Source organism: Mchenga conophoros, linkage group LG12 (assembly GCF_057382185.1).
Source record: "Mchenga conophoros isolate Kocher_MC1m ecotype Shallow Benthic linkage group LG12, M_conophoros_male_GT1.1, whole genome shotgun sequence".
Classification (NCBI taxonomy): domain Eukaryota; kingdom Metazoa; phylum Chordata; class Actinopteri; order Cichliformes; family Cichlidae; genus Mchenga; species Mchenga conophoros.
The window spans coordinates 26,300,350-26,322,185 of NC_140537.1; the positions used below are offsets into that span (position 1 = coordinate 26,300,350).

The 21,836-nt window shown below is 39.4% G+C and overlaps 3 protein-coding genes and 1 long non-coding RNA gene across 7 annotated transcripts; 2 read left to right on the plus strand and 2 right to left on the minus strand.

Moving 5' to 3' along the window:
• Window positions 1-299: 299 nt before the first annotated feature.
• LOC146562726 (intracellular hyaluronan-binding protein 4-like) lies at window positions 300-4,478 on the minus strand. 2 transcript variants are annotated; one of them, XM_085293148.1, is made up of 9 exons: window positions 4,335-4,478; window positions 3,347-3,584; window positions 2,753-2,885; window positions 2,122-2,262; window positions 1,965-2,036; window positions 1,799-1,873; window positions 1,325-1,493; window positions 663-842; window positions 300-474 (listed from the first exon to the last, which is right to left on the minus strand). In XM_085293148.1, the coding sequence occupies exons 2-9, from the start codon at window positions 3,576-3,578 to the stop codon at window positions 406-408; spliced, it is 1,071 nt and encodes a 356-aa protein (XP_085149274.1). In that variant the 5' UTR covers window positions 3,579-3,584; window positions 4,335-4,478; the 3' UTR covers window positions 300-405. The 2 variants fall into 2 exon arrangements, with proteins under 2 accessions (XP_085149274.1, XP_085149273.1); XM_085293147.1 differs by lacking the exon at window positions 4,335-4,478 and adding an exon at window positions 3,676-3,819.
• Window positions 4,479-7,078: 2,600 nt separating this feature from the next.
• Window positions 7,079-11,862, plus strand: znf367 (zinc finger protein 367). Its single transcript, XM_085294803.1, has 5 exons — window positions 7,079-7,736; window positions 8,515-8,665; window positions 8,891-9,010; window positions 9,484-9,622; window positions 9,744-11,862. Exons 1-5 carry the CDS (start codon window positions 7,458-7,460, stop codon window positions 9,997-9,999), a joined length of 945 nt encoding a protein of 314 aa, XP_085150929.1. The 5' UTR covers window positions 7,079-7,457; the 3' UTR covers window positions 10,000-11,862.
• Window positions 11,863-11,937: 75 nt separating this feature from the next.
• Window positions 11,938-20,318, minus strand: slc35d2 (solute carrier family 35 member D2). Of its 3 annotated transcripts, none has more exons than XM_085294801.1 (12): window positions 20,198-20,318; window positions 19,185-19,218; window positions 19,016-19,102; window positions 18,858-18,925; window positions 14,831-14,902; window positions 14,513-14,581; window positions 14,303-14,405; window positions 13,396-13,488; window positions 13,227-13,294; window positions 12,740-12,818; window positions 12,433-12,515; window positions 11,938-12,177 (listed from the first exon to the last, which is right to left on the minus strand). In XM_085294801.1, exons 3-12 carry the CDS (start codon window positions 19,100-19,102, stop codon window positions 12,051-12,053), a joined length of 849 nt encoding a protein of 282 aa, XP_085150927.1. In that variant the 5' UTR covers window positions 19,185-19,218; window positions 20,198-20,318; the 3' UTR covers window positions 11,938-12,050. The 3 variants fall into 3 exon arrangements, with proteins under 3 accessions (XP_085150927.1, XP_085150926.1, XP_085150928.1); XM_085294800.1 differs by lacking the exon at window positions 20,198-20,318 and adding an exon at window positions 19,382-19,876; XM_085294802.1 differs by lacking the exon at window positions 20,198-20,318 and adding an exon at window positions 19,382-19,474 and having other exon boundaries at window positions 19,172-19,218.
• Window positions 15,294-18,028, plus strand: LOC146562729 (uncharacterized). The gene is made up of 4 exons (XR_014894683.1): window positions 15,294-15,709; window positions 16,069-16,221; window positions 16,586-16,676; window positions 17,279-18,028. It is a non-coding gene; the product is annotated as an uncharacterized LOC146562729 (long non-coding RNA).
• Window positions 20,319-21,836: the final 1,518 nt, after the last annotated feature.

Sequence of the window (21,836 nt, forward strand, 5' to 3'; positions counted from 1 at the left end):
AGTCCTTTCATTACATGTTTTAAGCACAATTATTATGGTTGTTCCCAGATCCTTTTTTAAACCCCCAGACTGGGTGCCCCTTGCTAACAGTTGGAAAGAGAAGCAGGTAGGTGGAGATGCTGTGCTCAGCTGTAAGACCATATTAAGAAAAGAAGGCTGGGTGTTTAGAGCAGTCTCATGCCTGACTCTTTGGCTCTACTTCCACAATACTGTCCCATGCGAAAGTTATTTGAAGACCTGTCAACCAGCTGACAAGAAAAATGAGTTTAAATCCTCAGTGATGCATTCAAAACAAAAAGTTAACCTTGCAAAATAATTATTTATTGAACAGTGTATTCCGTGCAATTGAACCCAAAACCTCAAAAACAATAAATGTGTCACATCAGGAGATGAGGTTTTACTCAGTTATCTCCCTGCTGATAGTGCTGGGAAGTCTTCTGGGTCATCTGGGTTAGGTGCCAGATCATCCTCCGCCTAATAGGGAAAAACCACGTCATTCATAAAACAATATGCTAACTGTGCTCTGGGCACACAAATACGAGTACCCCTCTTACCCTTCAGAAAGTAAATAAACCTCAAATGCACAATTGTCAATAAAAGCTATATGAAAGGTTGGAGCATTTCAGCGCTGTCCCAAATTCTGTACCCAAATACAGACATACCCTCTCCAATATCGGTTTGACACTCTCTGGGCGCCTGCTAGGACAACCACGTGCTCCTCTTCCTCGGCCACCACGAGTGGGACGTCCAAGGCTCCCGAAATTGATGTCCAAGAGGGAGGTGATATCATTCACAGACCTGCGAAGGAAGTTTCCTTCATCTTCCATATTTACCTTGATGGTCTAGAAATTGGAAGCAAACACTAAATATACAGAAGGCAAGAGTACTATTTGAACAGAAAACTAAACTATTTTTATAGCATTTGCTTTTTTTATGTTAGTAAAAACATCCATAGATATTTTGATTATTACTCAGTCTTTGATTATTCGGCAATAGATATTCTGTCTCGTTGAATTTATTAATGGCTTGCTTTGCTGCACAGTCAAGAAACTACCCGAATATGCACAGGCATGTCAACACATGTTACAGTTCATCTCAAATTAACCTCATTAGCAGCCAAGATGAACTAGCCCCTAAGGAGCCACAACTGAGGGTGCACAAACTTACACAACTGCCGGTGGCCTATGTTGCAGTAATGTTGCATCACACACACGATTTTTAGTTACTCTGAGAAACTGCAGAAATTATTCATAAAAACAAAATGGGGGAAACAAAAAACAAAAACCAACCCATATAGCCTCCAGAGTTCATCTTCCACGCTCACCTCCACATGCTTTGACTCGTGGATGACCTTGGCTTTGGAGGGAATCTTGCCTTCTGCTTTGCGGATATTAAATTCTGCTTTGGGACGACTCATCTCCTGCATGGCCTTCCATTCATCCAGGGTCATCTCCATAGCAACCTGGACTAACATCTCTCCCTCCTCCGTTGCTCTATTTTATCATTTGAAAACAAATAAATCATCTTCCATTTCTTTTTTTCCCCTATTCCCACTTCCTGCAAATGACAATTCTCATGTGCGACTGCCAAGTACAGACATCCCAAATTTCCCCATCAATTAAAGCTCGTCACAGAACATTTTATCTAGCACACTGTTGAATGTGTTTTTGTTTTTTTAAATTGTAGATTTTCCTCTATTTTCATTGCACAGATGCTAAACAAGACCACCGTCACTTCTAAATAAGTCACGGTGGTACAGATGTAAATTTAAGAAAGGATATTTGTGCATTTCACTCACTGATTCGGATTGTCTTCCTCTACAGTTATCTGGGAGTCCTCAGATTTGATTGGAGATGTCCCATCCATGAATTCACTGTACAAAAACGGACATGAACAAACAGAACCTCTATTCTCTGCAAGAATTAAAATGTTGTCATTTTCATGTTTATCAACTACCCACTTACCTTGCAGCTTCTTCAACAGAGCCCCAGTTCCAAGCTCCTCTTCCTCCTCTCTTATCGTCAGGAGGTATACCTCTGCAATTAAGACAAAATGATCATCAGTACACAGTTATGAGACAGAGGAAAATCAGGGACAAGCGGCATTTTTACAAAGACTTACGTTCCATTGTGCCGATCGTATTCCCTCTTGCCCCTCAGAATAAAGTAGTCCGGGTTCCTTGCATTTCCTCCAGCTCTTCCTGCTCTCCTACCTTTGATCCCCCCTTTGCCTCTGAGATCAAAGTCTGAATTATAGGAAGGCCTGCCAAAAAAGAAGATTAAAACTCAGTTTATTCATGTGACAACATCCACATTTCAAACCCAGCTGACAGCAGTATCCTAGGAAAGCTTGTTTATGCCATGGGAGGGGGTGGGGTAGGGGTTTATTGCAATCAGTAAGTCCAAATTTTGGGTTAGCATCTCAACTTAAAATGTAGTTTTCTTAATTTAGAATTCTTTTCTCAGAAGTCTGAATTGGTAAGCTATAACCTGAAATTTCAATTTGGTTGGCAAACAAATGCTTTGTTTCCCCCCCCATAGTTGCAGAAACAAGCTTCCATAGTATAATTAGACATTGTTGGGTGACATTAAATATTAGGAGAGCTTTTAATCAACAAAAGCTCCTGTAAGAGTGTATGAAATAATGTTTATGTATGCAAGCATATGCTGAAACACTAATCAAGACTGGGTATGTCATCTTTTATATGACATCAGTTAAATAAAGATATTTTTATTAAGCATGGAATGCAAACCTAGAAACTGAAAACTCCTGTGGGGGTTCCTCTTGGTTGGCCCTACGCTGCCCAGCAGCAGCTTTCTTCTGGGCTTCTTCTCTGCCCTCCCCACTCTCAGACACAGGTGCAGGACGTGGCAGCTGCCTACGGACTGAAGGGAGAAAGCGAGATGGTAACGTACTGAACTGAGTCATAAGGTAGCAATCACTATTTGGGGAAAACTATGTTTCTGAATGCAATTCTCAGTATCAGACTTATGCTCTCAAACCTCACTGAGCTTACATTTACAGGAGGAAAACAACAATTTAACATGCTTTCCTCTTTCCAATCCATTTTTTAGGTTCAGTCCAATAGCTGAATCTATGTACTTAAATGTCCTCTGGAATTATCTATAAAATTAGACAAGCGTCACTTTGACCCAGATTTCTGCACAGAGGATAGTGGGGATATAACCACCTCTGACAGCATGCACATGTGCACCTCGCTGACCACGCATTTTTACCAGCTGACAAAGCTCAGGCAAACTGGCCACTCTTGGCTGGACTACCCCGTCTGGAAACCCCAGCAGCTGCCAGAATCGTTTGGATTTGTGCAGTGTGTCGCAGTACTTACCTGGAACCGGCTCTTGAACATCCAGGGCCATAGGGAGGCGTCGGTCCTTTTGGGACTCCTTCTGACCAGGTTTTTTCTGCTTTGCTTTCTTCTCCTCCTCTTCCTTCTTCTTCTTTTTCTTCTTCGTCTTTTCTGATTCCACTTCGTTGATCAAGTCGAAAGGATCCGTGTCATCATCCAGAAGATTCCCGAACCTGTTCGCCACAGCACACCCGTAGGCGTCCGGCAGCATGTTAGCCTGTTAATGATGAATAAAAAAAACAGTTTAAATAATTACCTCCTCGAGATGATCAAACAGCTTTCAAGTATCAGACAATAAAGATAAGCACCGTTTTCCAGCTCAGCTAGAACAAAAGAGCTGTGACGGTCGGAACTATGCTGCCCCAGTGAACGTCCAACAAATGCCTCCAGCATATTTCGGCACACTTTTAAATAAATGTTTGCACGTGTGGATGCAAGCGACACCACGCCCACGTGCTCATCAACAGTCTGCATTGCAAAGGCTTGGCTCAGCTCCTCTGCCAGAGATGGTTCTGTGCTTAGTCAGGCTGGAGGCCTACGAGTCGGAACTGGCACAGGGGCTGAAGTTAAAGGGGCGCTAACCCTCAAAAAGCATTCGAAAAACAAAGATAAACATTTAAGACAAATTTACATATGGAAATATTATCCATTTTGTGAGCTTTCGTTACAGTTCACTTTAATTAATGAAGCGCATTAACTTCAATAAACGTATAAAATGGTTTTAATCTACAGTTAGCTAACATTAACCGATAATGTTCGGGTAATTATGGACTGTAGCTTAGACCTAGTAACATTAGCATAAATGTCAGGTAAAGGTCCTACTTTTTTGGGGGGGTTGACACTAGTTAGGTAGCTTAGTAGTATACTGGCTTGTTAACGAGTTGACTCGCACAGCGACGTCTTGTTACTGTGCAAGCAAGTCAAGTGTTTCCCTTTTCCTTTTGTTGTAGGCCTGTTTGTTATCTACCTGGCAGTGTCTGTTTCCCTCCAAGGCAGGTAGGCAGTATTGCCTGTCAGGTCTAACAGTAATTTGATTATTGTAGCCAAACCTCAGGAAGGCCTGGGGTGTACCAAAGTAGCTAACTTAATCAAAGCCAAACAGCAGCATCAATAAACATCCATACCGCAGCCCAACAACCAGGCTGAAGGTTGCGTAACCTCTGAAGAACAGTCGGGATTCTTCAACGATTTTTGTGAAAGCTTCAAATAACATTTACCGAAGTTTTTTTGTTTTGTTTTGTTTTTCGTTTTCAATCTACTTGATAGATATTTACTTAGAGAAGCCATACTTGTTTTTATTCTTTTATTTTTAGCTTCCTGGATACATAGCTTAGAAGTGTGCCACTATTGTATGTATACTATTGTAAATGTTGCTTATTAGGCCTACCATTAGGTCAGTCACAAAGCAGGGTTTTTTTGTAATTCAACTGACATTATAAGAAATAATGTTAATCTTCACATTTTCTTGTATTTTTGCTACATAACTGTCAGCAATTGCCTCTGGCCCAAGTAGCTAGTAATGGCATTTGTTACATTAGTATATAAGTTTTTGTAACTAGTAGCAAATGGTGGCCAATCCACAGCTTTACCAGAAAAAAAACTTTCCCAGGTTATATAGGGATCTACTCCTTGCAGAAACTCCTGTGACTGTTCCCTAAATGTTCCCTGACAGTTATCACAAAACTTCACAAAAAAGACTGGAGTTCTGGGTTCTTTAAAGTTGACTTTTAAAGATTGCTCACAATGCAACCTTCAGAACAGACTTGGGGAACATTTGCATAGAGTTACAATGTTTATGAAAGGTTTCTCAAGTCTCCAAAGATTCAATCCATCTGTTTTCCTCCACTTATGCATTTCAGGGTTGCTGGGAGGCTGGAGCCTGTCACAGTGTCAGTCTTTTGCAGAGATAACACATAGACACAGTCGATTTAGAATCACACCATGCCTATCTTTGGACTGTAGGAGAAAGCCAGAGAACATGCAAACTACACATGGAAAGGCCCCAGACAGCATTCAAACTCAGGACCTTCTTGCAACAGTGTCAGCCACTGCACTGTGTGAAAACAGTGTATTGCACGCAATGTTCTAGAAAAGTCCATTCGTCATACTTTTGCATAAACAAAATGTTAAGAAAGCATGCCTAGTCCATGCTGCACTAAGCTACACATGAGAATCTGAGCGATATCCCATTAAAGCACTGTCTCAATCATTTTTGGCATGCTCCTAGAAGCTGAAAATTTCACACTTCTACCTCACACTTTTCAGCAATCATTGGCAATAAAAAAGGAAATAAGTTAAATCTTATTCATACAGAAAAAAAGGTCAGTGTGGTAGCACCACATAAATTATATTTTATTTATCTATTTCTTATGTAGCTTTCCTTTGGTTATCCACCCTGTAGTGGCTCTATACCCCACTAGGGGGGGCCCTCCTAACAGTTTGCGAACCACGTGCATTAAACTCTCCATATTTGCATGCCCCATATGTTCGTAACTTTGCAAATCTATACAAAACCCTCAGCCTTAATGAAATGTCTATACTATTTACTTTTTTTCAGACTGAACTTCATTTTACTTCTTGGATTATTTGATGAACTGAAGCAACACATAGGCCTACTGAGACAATCATATGACATATGTATAATATGTATAATGCTCAGATCTCTTTAGTCCAGCTATTAAAATATATAAAATTCCACCTACCCTCTTTTGCAAGATGAGTAAGTAATTTTATATAATGAAACCTCATTCAGTAGTCATAGCAGAATGAATATACAAGTCTGTGATGTTAGTGTGCAATGTTTCAGTATTAATGTATAGCAGGAAATGTATGAAAGAGTGTAAATGTTATCAAGTCTAGTAGCAGTTTTTGTTTGAGTATTTGAAAGAAAGAAACTCACACAATATTTACTAAAACAGATGTGTGACACTCAAATACCGAAAGCTATCATAAATCCGCATCAGTACATTTAAATTCAGTGTCTGTAGTGTGTATAGTCCGGGATGGCCTGGATGGTGTTCATCCAGCAGTAAATCTGCACTCCCTTTGGCATACTATACTATTTTTAAGACAGTGCCCTGGAGTGTATTTAAACTGTTTTTTACTAGGTAACTGAAACATGGGCGACAAACAGGATGACAGTGAAAGCAGGGCAGGGTCGTCTTCCAACAACTGCCAGGAACGGATGATTGACAGCACACTTTACTACATTTTACTGGAGAAATGAAATCATCTGAAGAACACAGTATCTAGAGATTTAGTAGGGTTTTGGGTTAAACAGATAAACCACTTTAGGTATATTGCATTGATATAATGAAATTTCAAATAACTCTAAGTTTCTGTTTCCATTTCTCGCACACAATAAAGCCTTTGTTCTATTACTTCCGCCCTACAGTGATTACGTAACTTTGGCGCCTCGGAACCACCGTTTTCTTTCCCTTTAAAACGACAAAAACATGTAATAACATAAACAGATTCTTCAGCGCGGGAAAAGAGCCATCTGCTCATCCGCAATGTTAAAAAAAATTAACCGCCCTTCGCTCCCATTGGCTAACACGTGGGCCACAATCGCTTTCATTGGCTAGTCTTGATGTCAATCTGCGAGAGCGCGCATCAGGTGTTTAAATCTCATTGGACAAAAGCTTTTCGGCCAATTAGTGTGCACAGAGCCCTTCGCGTCTCCTACTGGTCTGGAGAATGGCTAGGTAGAGCCATATGGCTGCTGCCATTCGCTTCTTTTGACACGTGGGGTTCGACGCCTGCAGTGGATTGGAGGATGCACTGCTCAGGCGCGATTTTGCAACGCGGGACAACGCTCCTGTGGGCGCACACAGGTCAATTGAGACGACCTGCTGCGACAAGAAGGAAAGAAACCGCAGTCTTCATATATTCCTGCAACTTTTGTAGTTACTTTATAGCAGAGAGCGGATCAGAGATTTTTTTCTTCTTCTTGTACTCTTTGGAAATGAAGGAAGTATTTACTCCAGATTAAGAAGGCAAACTATTTATTACACTTGCTCGTTTATCTTGTTGGGAAAAAAAATAGTTTTGCGGCTTTTGCGTCAAACACCGGGATTTTGACACTCAAACGATGGCTGAGAGCAAGCACCCTCACGTTATTTTCTGCAATGACTCGCCTAAAAGAGTTTTGGTGTCCGTCATCAAGACCACTCCGATTAAACCCAGGAAAGCAGAGGCCATAACTCCGACAAGCCCCGGCTTCAGCGACTTTATGGTCTACCCGTGGAAGTGGGGAGAGAACGCCCACAATGTAACCCTGAGCCCGGGCTCAGGGAGTGGAGCCGCGTCCCCTACCGGGACACAGACGGCCAGGGAAGCGGACACAGCTCCTTCACCTGAGCAGATCAAGGTAAACCCCTCATATGAAAGTTTGTCTTGATACTCTTTAAAAAGTGACATGGCTGGATGTCGTATGGATGTCTGAGCGCAACCTAAAAGCAGAAAGTATTTTTTAACTATTTTAATACTTTAATATTGTTAATGCAGAGACTGCTGACAACAGTGTAATACGCCTAAAAGAGCATTTGTAACTTAATTCATTGATCTGTTGAAGAACCTCCAGAGCAGGTCTGAAAGGATATAGCATGTGTATAACAGGCGCAATAACCCATACATAGTTATCACAGCAGAACAGCACGATCAGAATGAACACCTTTTTCTTGTAAAGTTATATATTCTCTTGAAATGTGATTACTTAAAACAGAGAGTCGGCCTCAATATGGCGTCATATAGAGTCATTTAAAAAACGCCCGCGCATTAGGGTGTGACTCCGTGGATTTTAAACCCCAGTTCCTGAATCTGGAGCAGCTGCTCCAATATGACGTGTAGTCGCGCGCCAAAAATTTAACCGGATGTGAATTAGCTCACAGTGTAACACGTGAGCTAATTAAATGAAGTCAGACTGGCACGTTGATACATTGTATGAAATGCAATAAATGAGTATTTTATGTGAATCATGTGTTATAAGTGTATTAGATTATGAAGCAGTGAAAACAGTTTGTCCTTGGTTTGGCATATTATACCCTGCTTTGTCTCAAAGCTGTTGCACCATAGGTGTTCATTCATCCAGAGTCCTTTGATAAGTCTGATAGGGCCAGAGCAATGATTCTGCGTGTTCTCGCTGTCAGGATGGTATCCGCAGAGGCCGGCCACGGGCGGACACAGTCCGGGAGCTGATAAGCGAGGGGGAGACTTCATCCAGCCGTATCCGTTGTAACATCTGCAACCGAGTGTTTCCCAGAGAGAAGTCTCTCCAGGCCCATAAGAGGACACACACAGGTGAGAGAAGTCCACTGACCCATTATAAATTGCTTTAATACATGTGCTTCACCTGTCACGGTACAAAACATGAAACCATGTGGTCCCTGTTCTGAATTTAAAAGCATTGTCTAGTAATTACTAAAGTATTAAGTAACCACAGTTTTTCCACTAACTAACCCACCCCCTCCTCAATTTCCCAACTTGTGGGATGAATAAAGTATATCTTATCTTGTTCCACCCCAGGTGAGAGGCCTTATCTGTGTGACTACCCAAACTGTGGGAAGGCATTTGTCCAGAGTGGACAGCTGAAGACCCACCAGCGCCTGCACACTGGGGAAAAACCCTTTGTTTGCTCTGAGAAAGGTGGGTGTGAAACGTAGATTTTTTTTTTTTTTTTTTTTTTAGAAAAGACCATGCAGTTAGCCTTTTAAAAATGTATTATCACAAACAGCAAACTGAAAGTTTTCACCTTTAGTGTCTTCAAGGTACTTTCCATTAAGATGAAATGTGGTTTATTTACTATGACTGACTAGAGCCTTAAACTAATACTTGGAAAGTACCTGGGAAATGAAACTGACTGTGTAACAGTCTGCTGTAATTTCATGTACTAACCCTAAAAATCATTACTGTTGCTTTGTGACTTATAAAAAGTCATATTTGAGTAAACATCATTACTCATTAATTTATTAATAGTAATCCATTCTAAGAAGACTGAAGCACTGTTTATAACAGTAGTGAACCACAAATGTTGTGCACTACACATTTTAACTATGTAAAAATGACAAAAACCTCCAGTCATTTTCTGCAGTTATTCAGACTTGATGCTTCCTCTGCAGGATGTGGCAATCGGTTTACACATGCTAACCGACACTGCCCCAAGCATCCTTTCTCCCGTCTGAAGAGGGAAGAACCAAAGGAGGGTCTGGGGAAGGCTCAGTCTGTGGATAACAAGGCTGTGGCAGAGTGGCTGGCAAAGTAAGTGAAAGTAGGCTCATATGTACAAAAGCAGGACCGTGAGGAAGATTTCCACATTTAAATAGCTTTTTTTTGTTTGTTTTGTTTACATTGTATGGTAATGTGCTCTTTGTCATTGCAGGTACTGGCGAACCCGTGAGCAGCGTGCCCCTACAACCACCAAGGTGAAGCCACAGGGCAAGGCTAGAGGGCAGGACCAGGAGCAGCAGGATCCAATGGAGTTTCTCCAGTCTGATGAAGAGAACGGGGAAGAAGAGACCGCAGAGGAGGAGAAGAGCACCCAGGGAGGAGCAGCCAAGCGCCGCCTCCAGGAGCAACGAGAGCGACTCCACGGCGCTCTGGCGCTCATCGAGCTGGCTAACAACCTGTCTCCCTGAACGAACACCCATCCCACTTCCTCATCCCGGACTCCCAATTCCCTGCCCTCGTATCTCTATCCCAGTCCGCCTTCCTGTTACATGTGCTGTCGCTAAAATTCTTCCTACAATGCAGATCAACAAGTAGTTTAGTTTTTTTTCCTGTAAAGTTGTGAAAACAGACTTTGTAAAAGAGCTGGATTGGCTTGAGATCAGTGTTACACAGGTATCTGTTCCCACACACATTATCAGGAAGGCACAAGCTAAAGCACCTTATTCAGCTTCAATTTTATCCTTTTTAGGCTGCTATAATTGTAGATTTGACAATATGAAGAATGTCTTTCTTTCTTCTGTCTTCTAAAGGCAAAGAAAGGATACCTATCATGTTTTGGTTTTGTTTGCACTTTGGTAACAAGTTTTTTTTTTTTTTTTTTTTTAAGTATATTGTGAGTGTAAGAGTGTGTATGACTGTATATATGGATTAAGCTCAGATGGACGGAATGATACAGGGTGTGGTCAGCCATAGGAAATGTTGAGTTCAACTGTCAGATGGCGTCTCACCATGTTCCCAGGTTTCATCTCTGGTGCTATAAGCACAATTTCACTGCCACTGATGACAGCAGTGGCAGTAGAAATGGACTGAGAAAGGTTCAGCTAGTTTTTTGCCTCACAGGTACAACTTTATTTAAGGGCAAAGGTGGACAAGAGGGAAGTCAGGGAAGATGGAAAAGTCTGACATTATATGACACGGGCCATTTTTATATGTGTGATCATTGCAACCCTAATCCGCAGGTCTGATCAGGTACAAGCTCTTAAAAAAAATTCAAATTTTTACAGTTGACGCTTGTCTAAATATATACATGTAACTATTTTCTCAACAGTAACAGACAAGCATAACACTCGTTTTCTAAATACAGTCTACCAGATTCTACAGTGTTCAAAGGTTCCAAGTAGTTTTTAAACACAGGAAAACATTTAGATTTTGTGGTTTTCCTCGTAACAAGTTTGCGAAACCAAAAAGTGTTTTCAACTAGGTGGGAGATGTTTTACAATGCGTGTCAGTCACCTTTTATATTAAAAGCTGGCTGACTAGTTTTGATATGGGAACAGTACCATAGTAGTAGGTGTATGTATCTCATTACAAGTCATTTTTTCCATATGTTTGATTAACTCATAAAAGGGAAATATTGCAACACAAAATGTCCCACGATTGTAAAACATACATTTGGGAAACTCATTGGTTTTTATGAAGTACTTGGAGCCCCCATCAAGTCTTGGATTAAGTTTGCAATGCACTGAATATTAGGTTGCCTTGCCCAGAAGAAATGGCACTTGTTTATCATAAACTGATGTGTAGTGGATTTTTTTGTTTTTTTCCCCTGAAGCAACACTACATCTCTTAACACTGTAAGAAGCCTTTCACAAGTGCCCTGCCTCTGTTTAGGGGAAACCTGCACCAGAAAGCCGTCACTCGAGAAGTCAAGCGAATTTGAATTTTGTTTTTTTTAAGTAATGGTGAAACTGGAAGCCAAGTGGATTGTTGATAATCAGTAAACCAAATGATTTATTCTAGCCAATTAGAATATACCTGGAAGCATTTTACCCTTTGTTTATATTTCGGTTTGAGAAAGATTAAGGCATTTAATATATACATGTAGTTTTAGAATATCGAGTGCACAATTTACAGAGAGCTTTGAAATTTTAATTTGTAGTTTCAGTTTTCCCCACTGCTAACATCCTCCATCAGTTTTCATATTTAAGTATGTAGGGCGATCCTGCTTGCTTGGTAGATATACTACATGTTTTAAAGTACAAATTTTCTCTCACAGGCTGTCCACACTGTTCTGTCATTGTTGATCTTCAATAAACATTCACTGAACCTGACCCAGGATTTACCCCTTCCTTGTCCATTTGTTCATTGTGTAAAAGTATAATGAAATAGATGGAACCTGGAATATATTTGGAAAGCATTTTATTGATTTTATTTTTTTGCTTATTAATGCACATAAGTGCTGAAGTAATATCATGCTCCAATATGGAGCAGATCAGCGCCACCAAGTGGTGAAATCCCTTTAGACCTTAGAGTACTTTCCTGCTGATTCCTCGGAGATCTGAAGCTTCAGCTTTTGTGCTCCTGTGTCACTTCCAGATGGTTTCTTGTTGAAGGTCATATATGAGTACATTAGTCCACCTGACATACTGAAAACCAAAAAGATAAAATGTTCAAGGAAACAAAATCTGCAGACTAAACTATATTTATCAGAGAATGCCTAATCTTCACTTTCAATCAATATTTTGCTCTAGATTAAAATCCTTCCCAAGCCAGATTCCAATCTGCTGTTCTTATTCAACATAGCATACTGTTTGACTTTTTGAAGAAATATGGCCTCTTATAGAGTCACGCTTAACTCTGTAGTCAGGAACAGAAAATAGCATTTAAGTCTTATTACTCACCAAATGCTGAGGCCTAGGAAATTAGTCCAAGAGAACAGGTAGTCTCCACCCACAAACATGCCAATATAGGCCACAGCAATATTCTGAGGAAAAGGTGAAATTGTGTTCACTTTAGTATCATTGTGTTGGAAATAAGGAAAAAAAACAACAACTATCTTAGTAAATCCCTCCACCTGTCCATCACCATGGGTCAAGAAAAAAGGAGGAAATTTTTTGCTGTGGATTTCAGTCAACAATTTTTCAAAGAACTCTTAATATTTGGATTTTGTACAATAAAAAAAACAAACTAATATCACTGTGCTCTTACCTTTACTGCCCCAACTACTGTGGTTGTAAGTGCTGAGTTATAATGGCTGCAGAGGACGATGGAATACATCAGCACAAACCTAAAGAAAATTAGGACAAAAGCAAAACAGCTTTGAACAGCGATCTAACATCTGGGCCATTCCATCGTCAACTCAACACCCTCAGATTCAACAACGTTTTTATTTGTGCAAATATTTTAGTGTGTTTAATAAAGGTTAACGAAATTCTGCCTTCACACTATGAATACTTTCCAAGTTATAGGCCCTCAAAATACACGGAAGGGTGGGTAGAACATATGCCCTTTCAACTTAGTCTCTTTTTTAGCTACAATCATACCATATTCACCCCCTAGCCATCTCCGCTTCTGTGTCAGAATAATTTTCATCACATCCTAGTTATCTTTGATCAATTTTATATAGAATGACCGACTCAAGGAAGTTTGATTTCTACAATAACTGAACAGTTTGGACTGGATTATAGTGACATACCCCATTAAGCATGAAATAAGGAAACAAAAGACAAATGTGCCTTTCACCCAGTCTTCAAATGTGACTGCCTGTGGATCAAAACATAAAGGGTGGTAACAGAATACAGTTTCTGGCACAGAAAACCAAAAAACAACAATAAATAGCGATAATGCACCTGATCACAGTTTACCTTGTGTAAATCTCCAGTAAACGCACTTGCCAAGACAGTAGGAATGACAATTATTAATGCATTGTAAAACAGGACCCCATACTTCCCAAGACCCTTGACAAAAAGGAGGAAAACAAATGTAAACAGCAAACACTGTTATGCAATAGGGACATTTCAAAGTATTGAGAACGTTAACATTTTACTCCTGTGAGGCACATGCGTCATTAGATGCTCGCATCACTATGCATTAAAAAAAAAAGGTTAAAAAATGTGCGAATCCCACGATTCTGCTTTTAGATATAAAGACGCTGCTAGTGTGGAGCTGCCATGATCAAAGGATATTCGTGAACGACACTAAAACCTTCTGTTTTGTTGTTTAAAAAGATAATGCTCAGCTTTCTTTTCTAATATTCTTCTTCTTTCAGCTGTTACCTTGGGGTTACCACAGCAGATCATCTACCTCCACTCCTAGCATCCTCCGTTGTCACATCAACCCTCTGCATATCCTTCTTTACTACATCCATGAATTTTCTCTGGGGTCTTCATCTTTTCCTTCTGCCTAGCAGCTCCATCTTCAGCATCCTTTGTCCAGATAAATCCACCCTCCTCCCCCCCATGTCTAAACAATTTCAGCCTTGCTTCTTTAACTTGGTTTGCACACTGCTCAGCCTGAGCTGTCCCACCTGTAGCTCCAACTCTGACACAAATCACACCTGACACGTGTCTCCACCCAATCCACTCTGCCTGCACACTCTCCTTCACTGTGCATTGCTTTGGATGGTTGTGCCCCCATTTTTCTTGGCAGCACAGCTGTGCAGTAAAATTGTTTTTTGTTTTTTTTCTTCAAACAACACCTGGACAGAGATATATCTACTAAGGCAGCAATGCTCAAATTGTCTCTGTTTTTCTACGGAACAGGAAATCCTACCTTATCACCAAGTTTCTTCTTGGTGTACACTCCACTGGCAGCAGTGAATGCATCATTAAGCAGGATGAATGTATAGCCCTCCACATCAAAGGCCAGGTCTGAACTATAGGAGACAATAGAGATGGAGGTAAAGTCTACTTTGTTTTTGCAGTTCATGGAGAAATACAATTACAAAAGTAATTTAAATAAAAACAAAAAGCAAAACTATACCTTGCAGCAATCATAGCACCAAATACTATGGTTACAACACTGTACACAAGACGCTTTGGAAATGTTTTTCTGAAAATGGAGATAAAGAGGACAAAACAGGCATACATTAATGGGCACTTCCATTGTTAAATCTTTTTTTTTTAATCTCACATCCTACACTGAAAGCTCTCACATTGTTTAACTCCATTAACAAATCCATTAGAAACCTCTTCAAGTAAAGTACTTTAAGAAATTTCAGACCAAATCAGATGAGATAAGGCCCTAGAGTGCTTCAAGGCTCTAACAGTACGGTAATACATAGTTAGAATAATTCCTTACCTTAGTATATACGCTTCCAAGATCATTGTCATCAATATAGTGAATTTCCGCAAAACTGTAAACATGGGTAAACTGTAACAGATAACACAGTTTCGGGAAGACTGCACTGAAAAAAAGGGACTGGCCATCTCTTGGATTTATGTAAGCATCTTGCATGTATTTAACACAATTGCCTCATGTTTTAAAGTTAAATGTAACTATATAGTGTAAAAACTACATGATATGCAGAAAGGGTGTATTAAATTGTTCATATCATGTTCAGGTGAAGTAAGTCAATAAGATAGCAACGTTAAATCTCGTGAAACCACGCGTGATTTCATCTCGCGGGCTTTGGATCGTGGTTTAAAAAAGGCATCCATCTCAGTCAAGTCGAGCAGCCAACTCTACGTTTTTGGTATGTCTTGATTTTTTGAATTAATATTTACCATATTTCAGCCAAATGTAGTTAAACGTCTAGAGTGTCGCCATGTAACATGCTAAAAAAAGAGCCGTTAGCTTATTTGCTGTTTTATCTGTTGTCAAAGAATTGGCGCTTTTTCATTTGAATTTGTCTTTGGCACAAGAGCCGTAATATCACATTAAACCTAATTACGAGGCACTCATAACATAATTTGGTTTTCTGTGTGAATAGATTTGCCAACTGACTCTTCAGTTACATTGTGTATTTACTGCACCATGGTGTTAGTGAGATTTTGGACATTGAACAGCTTTAGCTAATATCATCAGCGGCATTATGCTAGCTTACATCCCTACCCCTCCTGGCCTCACCTGCTGTCCTTTTGTTTTTGTTTTTGTTTTTTTTGCTGCACATTGAGAGACGACCTCTATTCTGCATTTCACCAGGAGTCAGCTGATGGATTGTGGGTTCAAGGTGTTATGGTAAGAAAGTATATTCTATTTTCGTTTCTGTAACTTAATTATAATGGGTTTTTTTATAATTATTAGGTGCATGCATACTCACCCTATTAATACAACTGAGAAATCCAAAATCTGCCATAGGTTTAACTTATACCTGTATGTATTGCCAGAAAGGTGATTACTGGACTCGCATTAATGCACACTTGAACTGAAATGAGGTTGTAACTTGTGGGTTGTTGGGTTGCAAATCAGAAACAAACATCTTTGGATTTTTTTTAATCCCATAAGATCTGGAAACACAGTTTTTATTCAACAAAACATTACTGATTAACCAAGCACAGTGCCTGCTGTTATTTCAAAATAATTTTATGTCATTTCAGATAAAATGCAGCATTCCAGTGCATCCCAACCATGCCTTTACAGTCAAGGTTTCTGACGGAGCTGAGTTTCTCTCTGACAGTCTGCTGAAAGTGTTTGCAAAGTGATCGGGGGAACAGGGCACAAAGCTAAAGGATGTAGCTGCCATTATGACAGTAAGAACTTTAAAATTCTTTAACTACAAAGTGTATATGTATTGCATTAGGTCAGTAAAAATTTTATGCTACATCCATTGAAACAGTCAACTATTACCTGTGAGTAATGATTCCACTAAAAGGATGCCATAATTTTCGTCATGCATTTACTGGCCCACTGAGAAAAATTTATCTTTTTTTAAAAATAAATGTTCTGGAAACTATATATCCATAAAGTTGATGTCAAACAGGAACTTTTGATATTGCTTTGTAGATGCTGGTGTTGCATGTTGACTGGTTTAAAAAGTCAAGAGTTTTTGTCTGGGATCATTTTCTTCTGTGCTACTGAAAAGTTCACAAATCTCTGTTTTCTTTGTTATAATAGTCAAGGATGACATTAATGCTCGGAGTCCCTCATCAAAGTGCTCCGCATCTGTGTGAAAGACAATTGCAACATCTTGGTGCAGGAGTTCATGGTGAGTGTTTTATGAGTAGATTGTGGATTTGCAACCTTTAAAAATGCATTTAGTTATCCACTTGATCCTCATTGGACTGGTTAGGACCAGTAGTCCTCTTTAATAATTTGAAGTTCACATGAGGCCTGGTAGTGAACTCGGCCGCCGGCCCTTGAGGCCCCACCCCCACCCCTGTATTAGGGGTCACATCAGTGTGAAAAAACTTTAAATTTGTCATTCTAATGAACAAAGGAAAATCCCACCAGTATTTACATTAGCTTTTGTTTGAAAAAAAAAAAAAAAGACCAACTGACCAACAGCTAACCAAATTGTGGGGCTGAAAGTCTAAATTCTAACATCTTCTGAGTGACATAGCCTGGATTTCTGATGGGCCGGTGTCTTTCTAACAAAAACTAATGTAAAGCATTTGAAATTATTATGTTTTTCACCCTCTCTTAGAAACTCTGTTAGACCATGAATGGCAGCATGGCAGGCCACTCTTTGGCTATAGCTATTTACTATGTTGCTTGCATTGGTTTAAATTACTCTAACATTAGAACTGGTAGATTCAAAAGAGATGAGTTTAAAAAGGAATCTTAAAGAAATGTTTTGTGTTTAACCAGGACTTGACTGAGGCCACTGCACAGATTGCGAAAACCACAATGAACATCTGTCTCCAGAGATGCGCCAGGCAATGACTTTTCTGATGTTGTTCTTCAAGATCTGGATAACGTGACCTTTGCAGTAGCCATGCTGTTTGGACCTTTTTTATTCCTTCAACATGAGTTACCCATCACAACTCTGCTACACTTTTGAGGTGATTCAATGGGTGGTAATGGAGTTGGATGCAACTCAGCTCTCAAGAAAAGCTCACAACTAAGACAAAACTGCTCCTGCAACGAAGCTCACTGTTATGCATGTGAGGTGACCAGCTCTAGGTGAGAAGACATTTAAATCTCACACTTGTTCTGCTGCATTTTTGAAGCTCAATTCCAGGAACGGATCGCAGGGTTCATTTTTATATACTCTGCAACTGCCATGAGGACGAGCTGTTTTTTGTTGTTGTTTGTTTTTCCTTTTGCTCTGTACAAGTTCTGTTTGTCTGTTTGGCAGCATTTTTAAATTTCTCTTTGTATTTTTTCTTTCTTTTACTAGTGAAGAGATGTAGCGTGAACAGTTATACAGTCTAAATATCCCATATGGGTCGTGTGAAATGGTATTTTCAGTTTCATTCAGTTGAAGTAAAGAACGTTGAATATTTCTAAGTGTGCTGTTTTGAACCAAGATGTCACAGTATGATCAGTGCTGTAATTTTTGACAGTCACTGTATCAATGTTATTTTTGCGTCTCTTGAATAAAGTTTTTGACCTGCAAGTGCTAATTTCTTTAGTTATTGGGGTAAAATGGGTAGTGTTAATAGGAAGGTGTTTGCCAATTCAGTAACCTAATTTAATGTTAATGGAAACTAACATTACCTCAAATTGTTTAGTTATAATTGTTGTTTAACTGAATCTTGATGTCAGAGGCCTTAAATAGAATGTTTTGTATTGTTCTTTCCCAACATTTTTCAAAAGAAACAGTCTAATTTCTTTGCTGCGATTGATTCCAGAGAACACGGAAGAACTGACATTATTTAACTGTTGATTTATATAGATTCAGTAGAGGAGTAATGTCAGTTTAATTCTTTACCTACTGCAGTGAAATTAGACATGTTGTTTTGAAAGGTTACTGGTGGATGCCAGCAACCATCTTGGAAGAGAACAATACAATCTGTTATAAGGCCTCCATTTGAAAATTGTGTATTTGATACTAGAATATAATAGCAAAATGTAATTTGAAGATAACATGTAGTATTTAAGTGACCAAGTAGTATTGGGTAAAAGTTATTGAATCGTGTTGGGATAACGTGAGAAAATTGTGAAGGATTAAAATATTCCAAGAGCTCAAATTACTTCATCAAAACATGTTTAAGTCACATTTTATCAACACAAATTGCACAGGTTTATTGAACATGAATAAATTGTGTTAATTTAACTCAATTGTTTAAGTTGCTGCCAAAGCAAAACATCTGTGTGCAACAAATGTCCACCATTGAATTAAGTAAATCCAACAACATATTTTTTTCAGTGTGCATAAATGAGTACTGAGAAAATCTTAACTAAATTTAAGGACTAAATGTGATGCAAATGAACTGGTAAAAACCTGAGTTTTTTGGTGCTTGCCAGGCCTGTAACATGGTTCCCAACGTACAGCAAAGGGAGGGGGAAAATCTGGGCATAACAAACAAAAAGATTTATAGATCACAAAATACATTAAAAAAAGAATAAATAGAGATATTATAATGGGGTGAGGGTGCTTACTTTTAAGAGAACATTCTTGTCGAAATCTTGAAACTGCACCGTTTTGCTCTTTTTGGCCGCATAAAGAACAATAACAGTGGTGATCATCTGAAAGGACAATAAAATGAGTTTGTATTTGTTTATTATTAGTGGAGTGTGGGTGGGAGGTATTCGCACCTGGACAACATACCTGTCCAATTCCCAGACACAAGTAGGAGGGAAATCTGCAAAGTCAACACACAAAAAGCAGAACTCTTAAATATAACTTGACAACAGAGAATAAGCTATTATTACAAGCTTCCTTTATCTGTGAACTTAACAATTTTTTTTTGCTTCCGTCCTTCGACTATGAATAAATTAGTGATATCCCTACAAAGCGACACCTACCTGAAAGTTGTCAACACGGTTTTGTTCACTACGGTAATAAGAAACGAACTTCCGGCATAAAACAGTGCAGAGAGGAGCTTGAGCAAAGCGGAGTGTTCCGCAGTTTCTTCACAGGGTTCCAAAGACATAGTTACATACTGCGAATGAAGCTTTTAGCGTTTAAAATTAGGCTTGAGTTGATTCTGGTCGAGTGGCGACTTTCGTTCAGCTGCCCTTTCGTGTCCACCAGTCGTAAATGGCCACATAGCAAAAGAAAGGGTAGGCGGTCTTTTACAACTATTACATAATTCAGGAGATGGGTCGAGCTGAAGCCAAATTGTTTCGCCTGTCTTTAAAATGTCAAGCACATTTTCACTTAATAGGAAACGAAAAGAAAAGCACACTGTTACAAAATAAAGCGCAGACGTTCCAAATAGTTTACATGAGTTTTTATAGATGAAATGTAAACAGTTTAGGGAGAAAAAAAGAGGAAGACTCGGTAACCACACTATAACACAAAGTTAGTTAAACAACAGAAATACCAGTCTGTCCAGTTAAGAAACATAAAGCAACGTGAATCAGTTTCACCTGATTTGGAGCAAATTATAGTGAGAACAGGTGCACTGGAGCGGCAACAAGGACCCCCCCTTTAGGACAGGGACACACCATTATCACGGTTGATTTTAATCAGGCAAACCTCCAGTCTTTCCTGCCTACATTCTAACACAATGTAAGATGTATGACAACAGGGGGAAGCATTTACACACAGGCAACATAAGGGAGCCACACAGCTCCCAGACCTAGACCAGTCTGACCATCTCTCTCTTCTCCACTCACCTGAGCTGAAAAGGGGGATCAGGTCAGCTCTGCACTACCTGGGAGTGCTCAGGAGGAACAAAATCTTTGAGAAGCTGCTGGTGACCTTCTATCGTTCAGCCATTGAGAGCATCTTTACATATGTGGTTCACTCACTGCACCCACGCTCAGTGGAAGAGGCTTCAGAGGTCACCTGTTTGAGTTGCTGTCCTCTAGGGGGCGCTACAGGTCCGTCCAAACCACGATGAACAATCTCAGAAACACATTTTCTTTTCACAAGCCATTACTGTACAAATTTCACATCAGTACTTCTCACATCACACATCACTACACATGTGTATATGGTGGTACTTTTGGATTTGTTTTCATTGTTATTTATTCTAAATGCTGCTACAAAGGAGCAGCTTCTAATCTTTTTGAACATCTGATATTTAATGTCAACAAAGGACTCTGATTCTGATTTTGAACAGGCAGGCGATGCCCACTGGTTATTTTTTCTCGAGTTTTGTTTTTATTATTGTCCTCGTCATGGCTTTGCATGGCCAGCAAAGTTAGTCCAGCTCCTCTAGGATGCTACATCCATACATTCTACTGCAACAAGGTTTGCTGTGTCCCCCAGTGCAATCTTAAGACTGTGAAGGAGATACCAGGAGACCGACTGCTGCACAAGAAGCTGGACAGGAACATAGTAGGGCATCAACCTAGCAGCTGGATGATCTGCCAAAAAGTTACTGCCAAATATTGAATTTGCTTTTTATTTATAATGTTGTTATTTATATTGGTAAATAATATTCAGGATGATTTATCCAGGATAAAATAAAGAAATTACCTGTTTTGTCATAGGTATCCTCACAAATCTGCACTATTTGATCTACTCTGCATTCTACATCATAATCGATCCAATCCTTTTGGGCAACTTGAAATATATTTGTAGAGCTGTTGTATGTTATATTTGTTGCAATTTCTGCTGCCCTCTTGGACACATCACTGTATATAAAAATGCATTTTAAATATAAATGAGACCTTTTACCTGAATAAATAAAAGACATGTCCTTTGCCAAAAACTGATTGTGGGCAGCATCTAGCAGAGATATCGTTTCTGGCTCAAAATTATTTTGGTACCATTCATGTGATATATGTTTGAGGGATTATAGGTCAACAAGTCATTCACAATAGTTTAAATACCAACAACTCATTTTTATATACTTTTTTAACAAATACCAGTATTTACTTCTTGACAGATGATCACTTTGTGGCACAACAGCCTTTTCTGTTCAAGGAGGAACAGAAGCAGTGCTGCCAGAGTCTTACAAATCACCCCCAGTGAGCTACTTGTGAGCATCTTTATGACTCTTTTTGAGACATCAGGAAAAAGTCCTGATAGCTTTAATTGGGACCTGTGCTCACAGCCCAACACCAACACAAGTAAAACTGATTCACAATGTGTTGAAGTGGACAGATGGCTGTGTGTTGTACTGTATACTTGTAAAAAATGGCCCCAAAACAGGGCTTAGTGTATTACAAAACACAAGAACATTTTAATTTTTAATTGTAATAGACCAAATTCAACATACCATTGTTGGTACACAAAAGCTTATTTTCCCTTTTATGCAAAATTGTACCTTAAAGAGGTTTATTTCAATACATTGTACTATGAAGA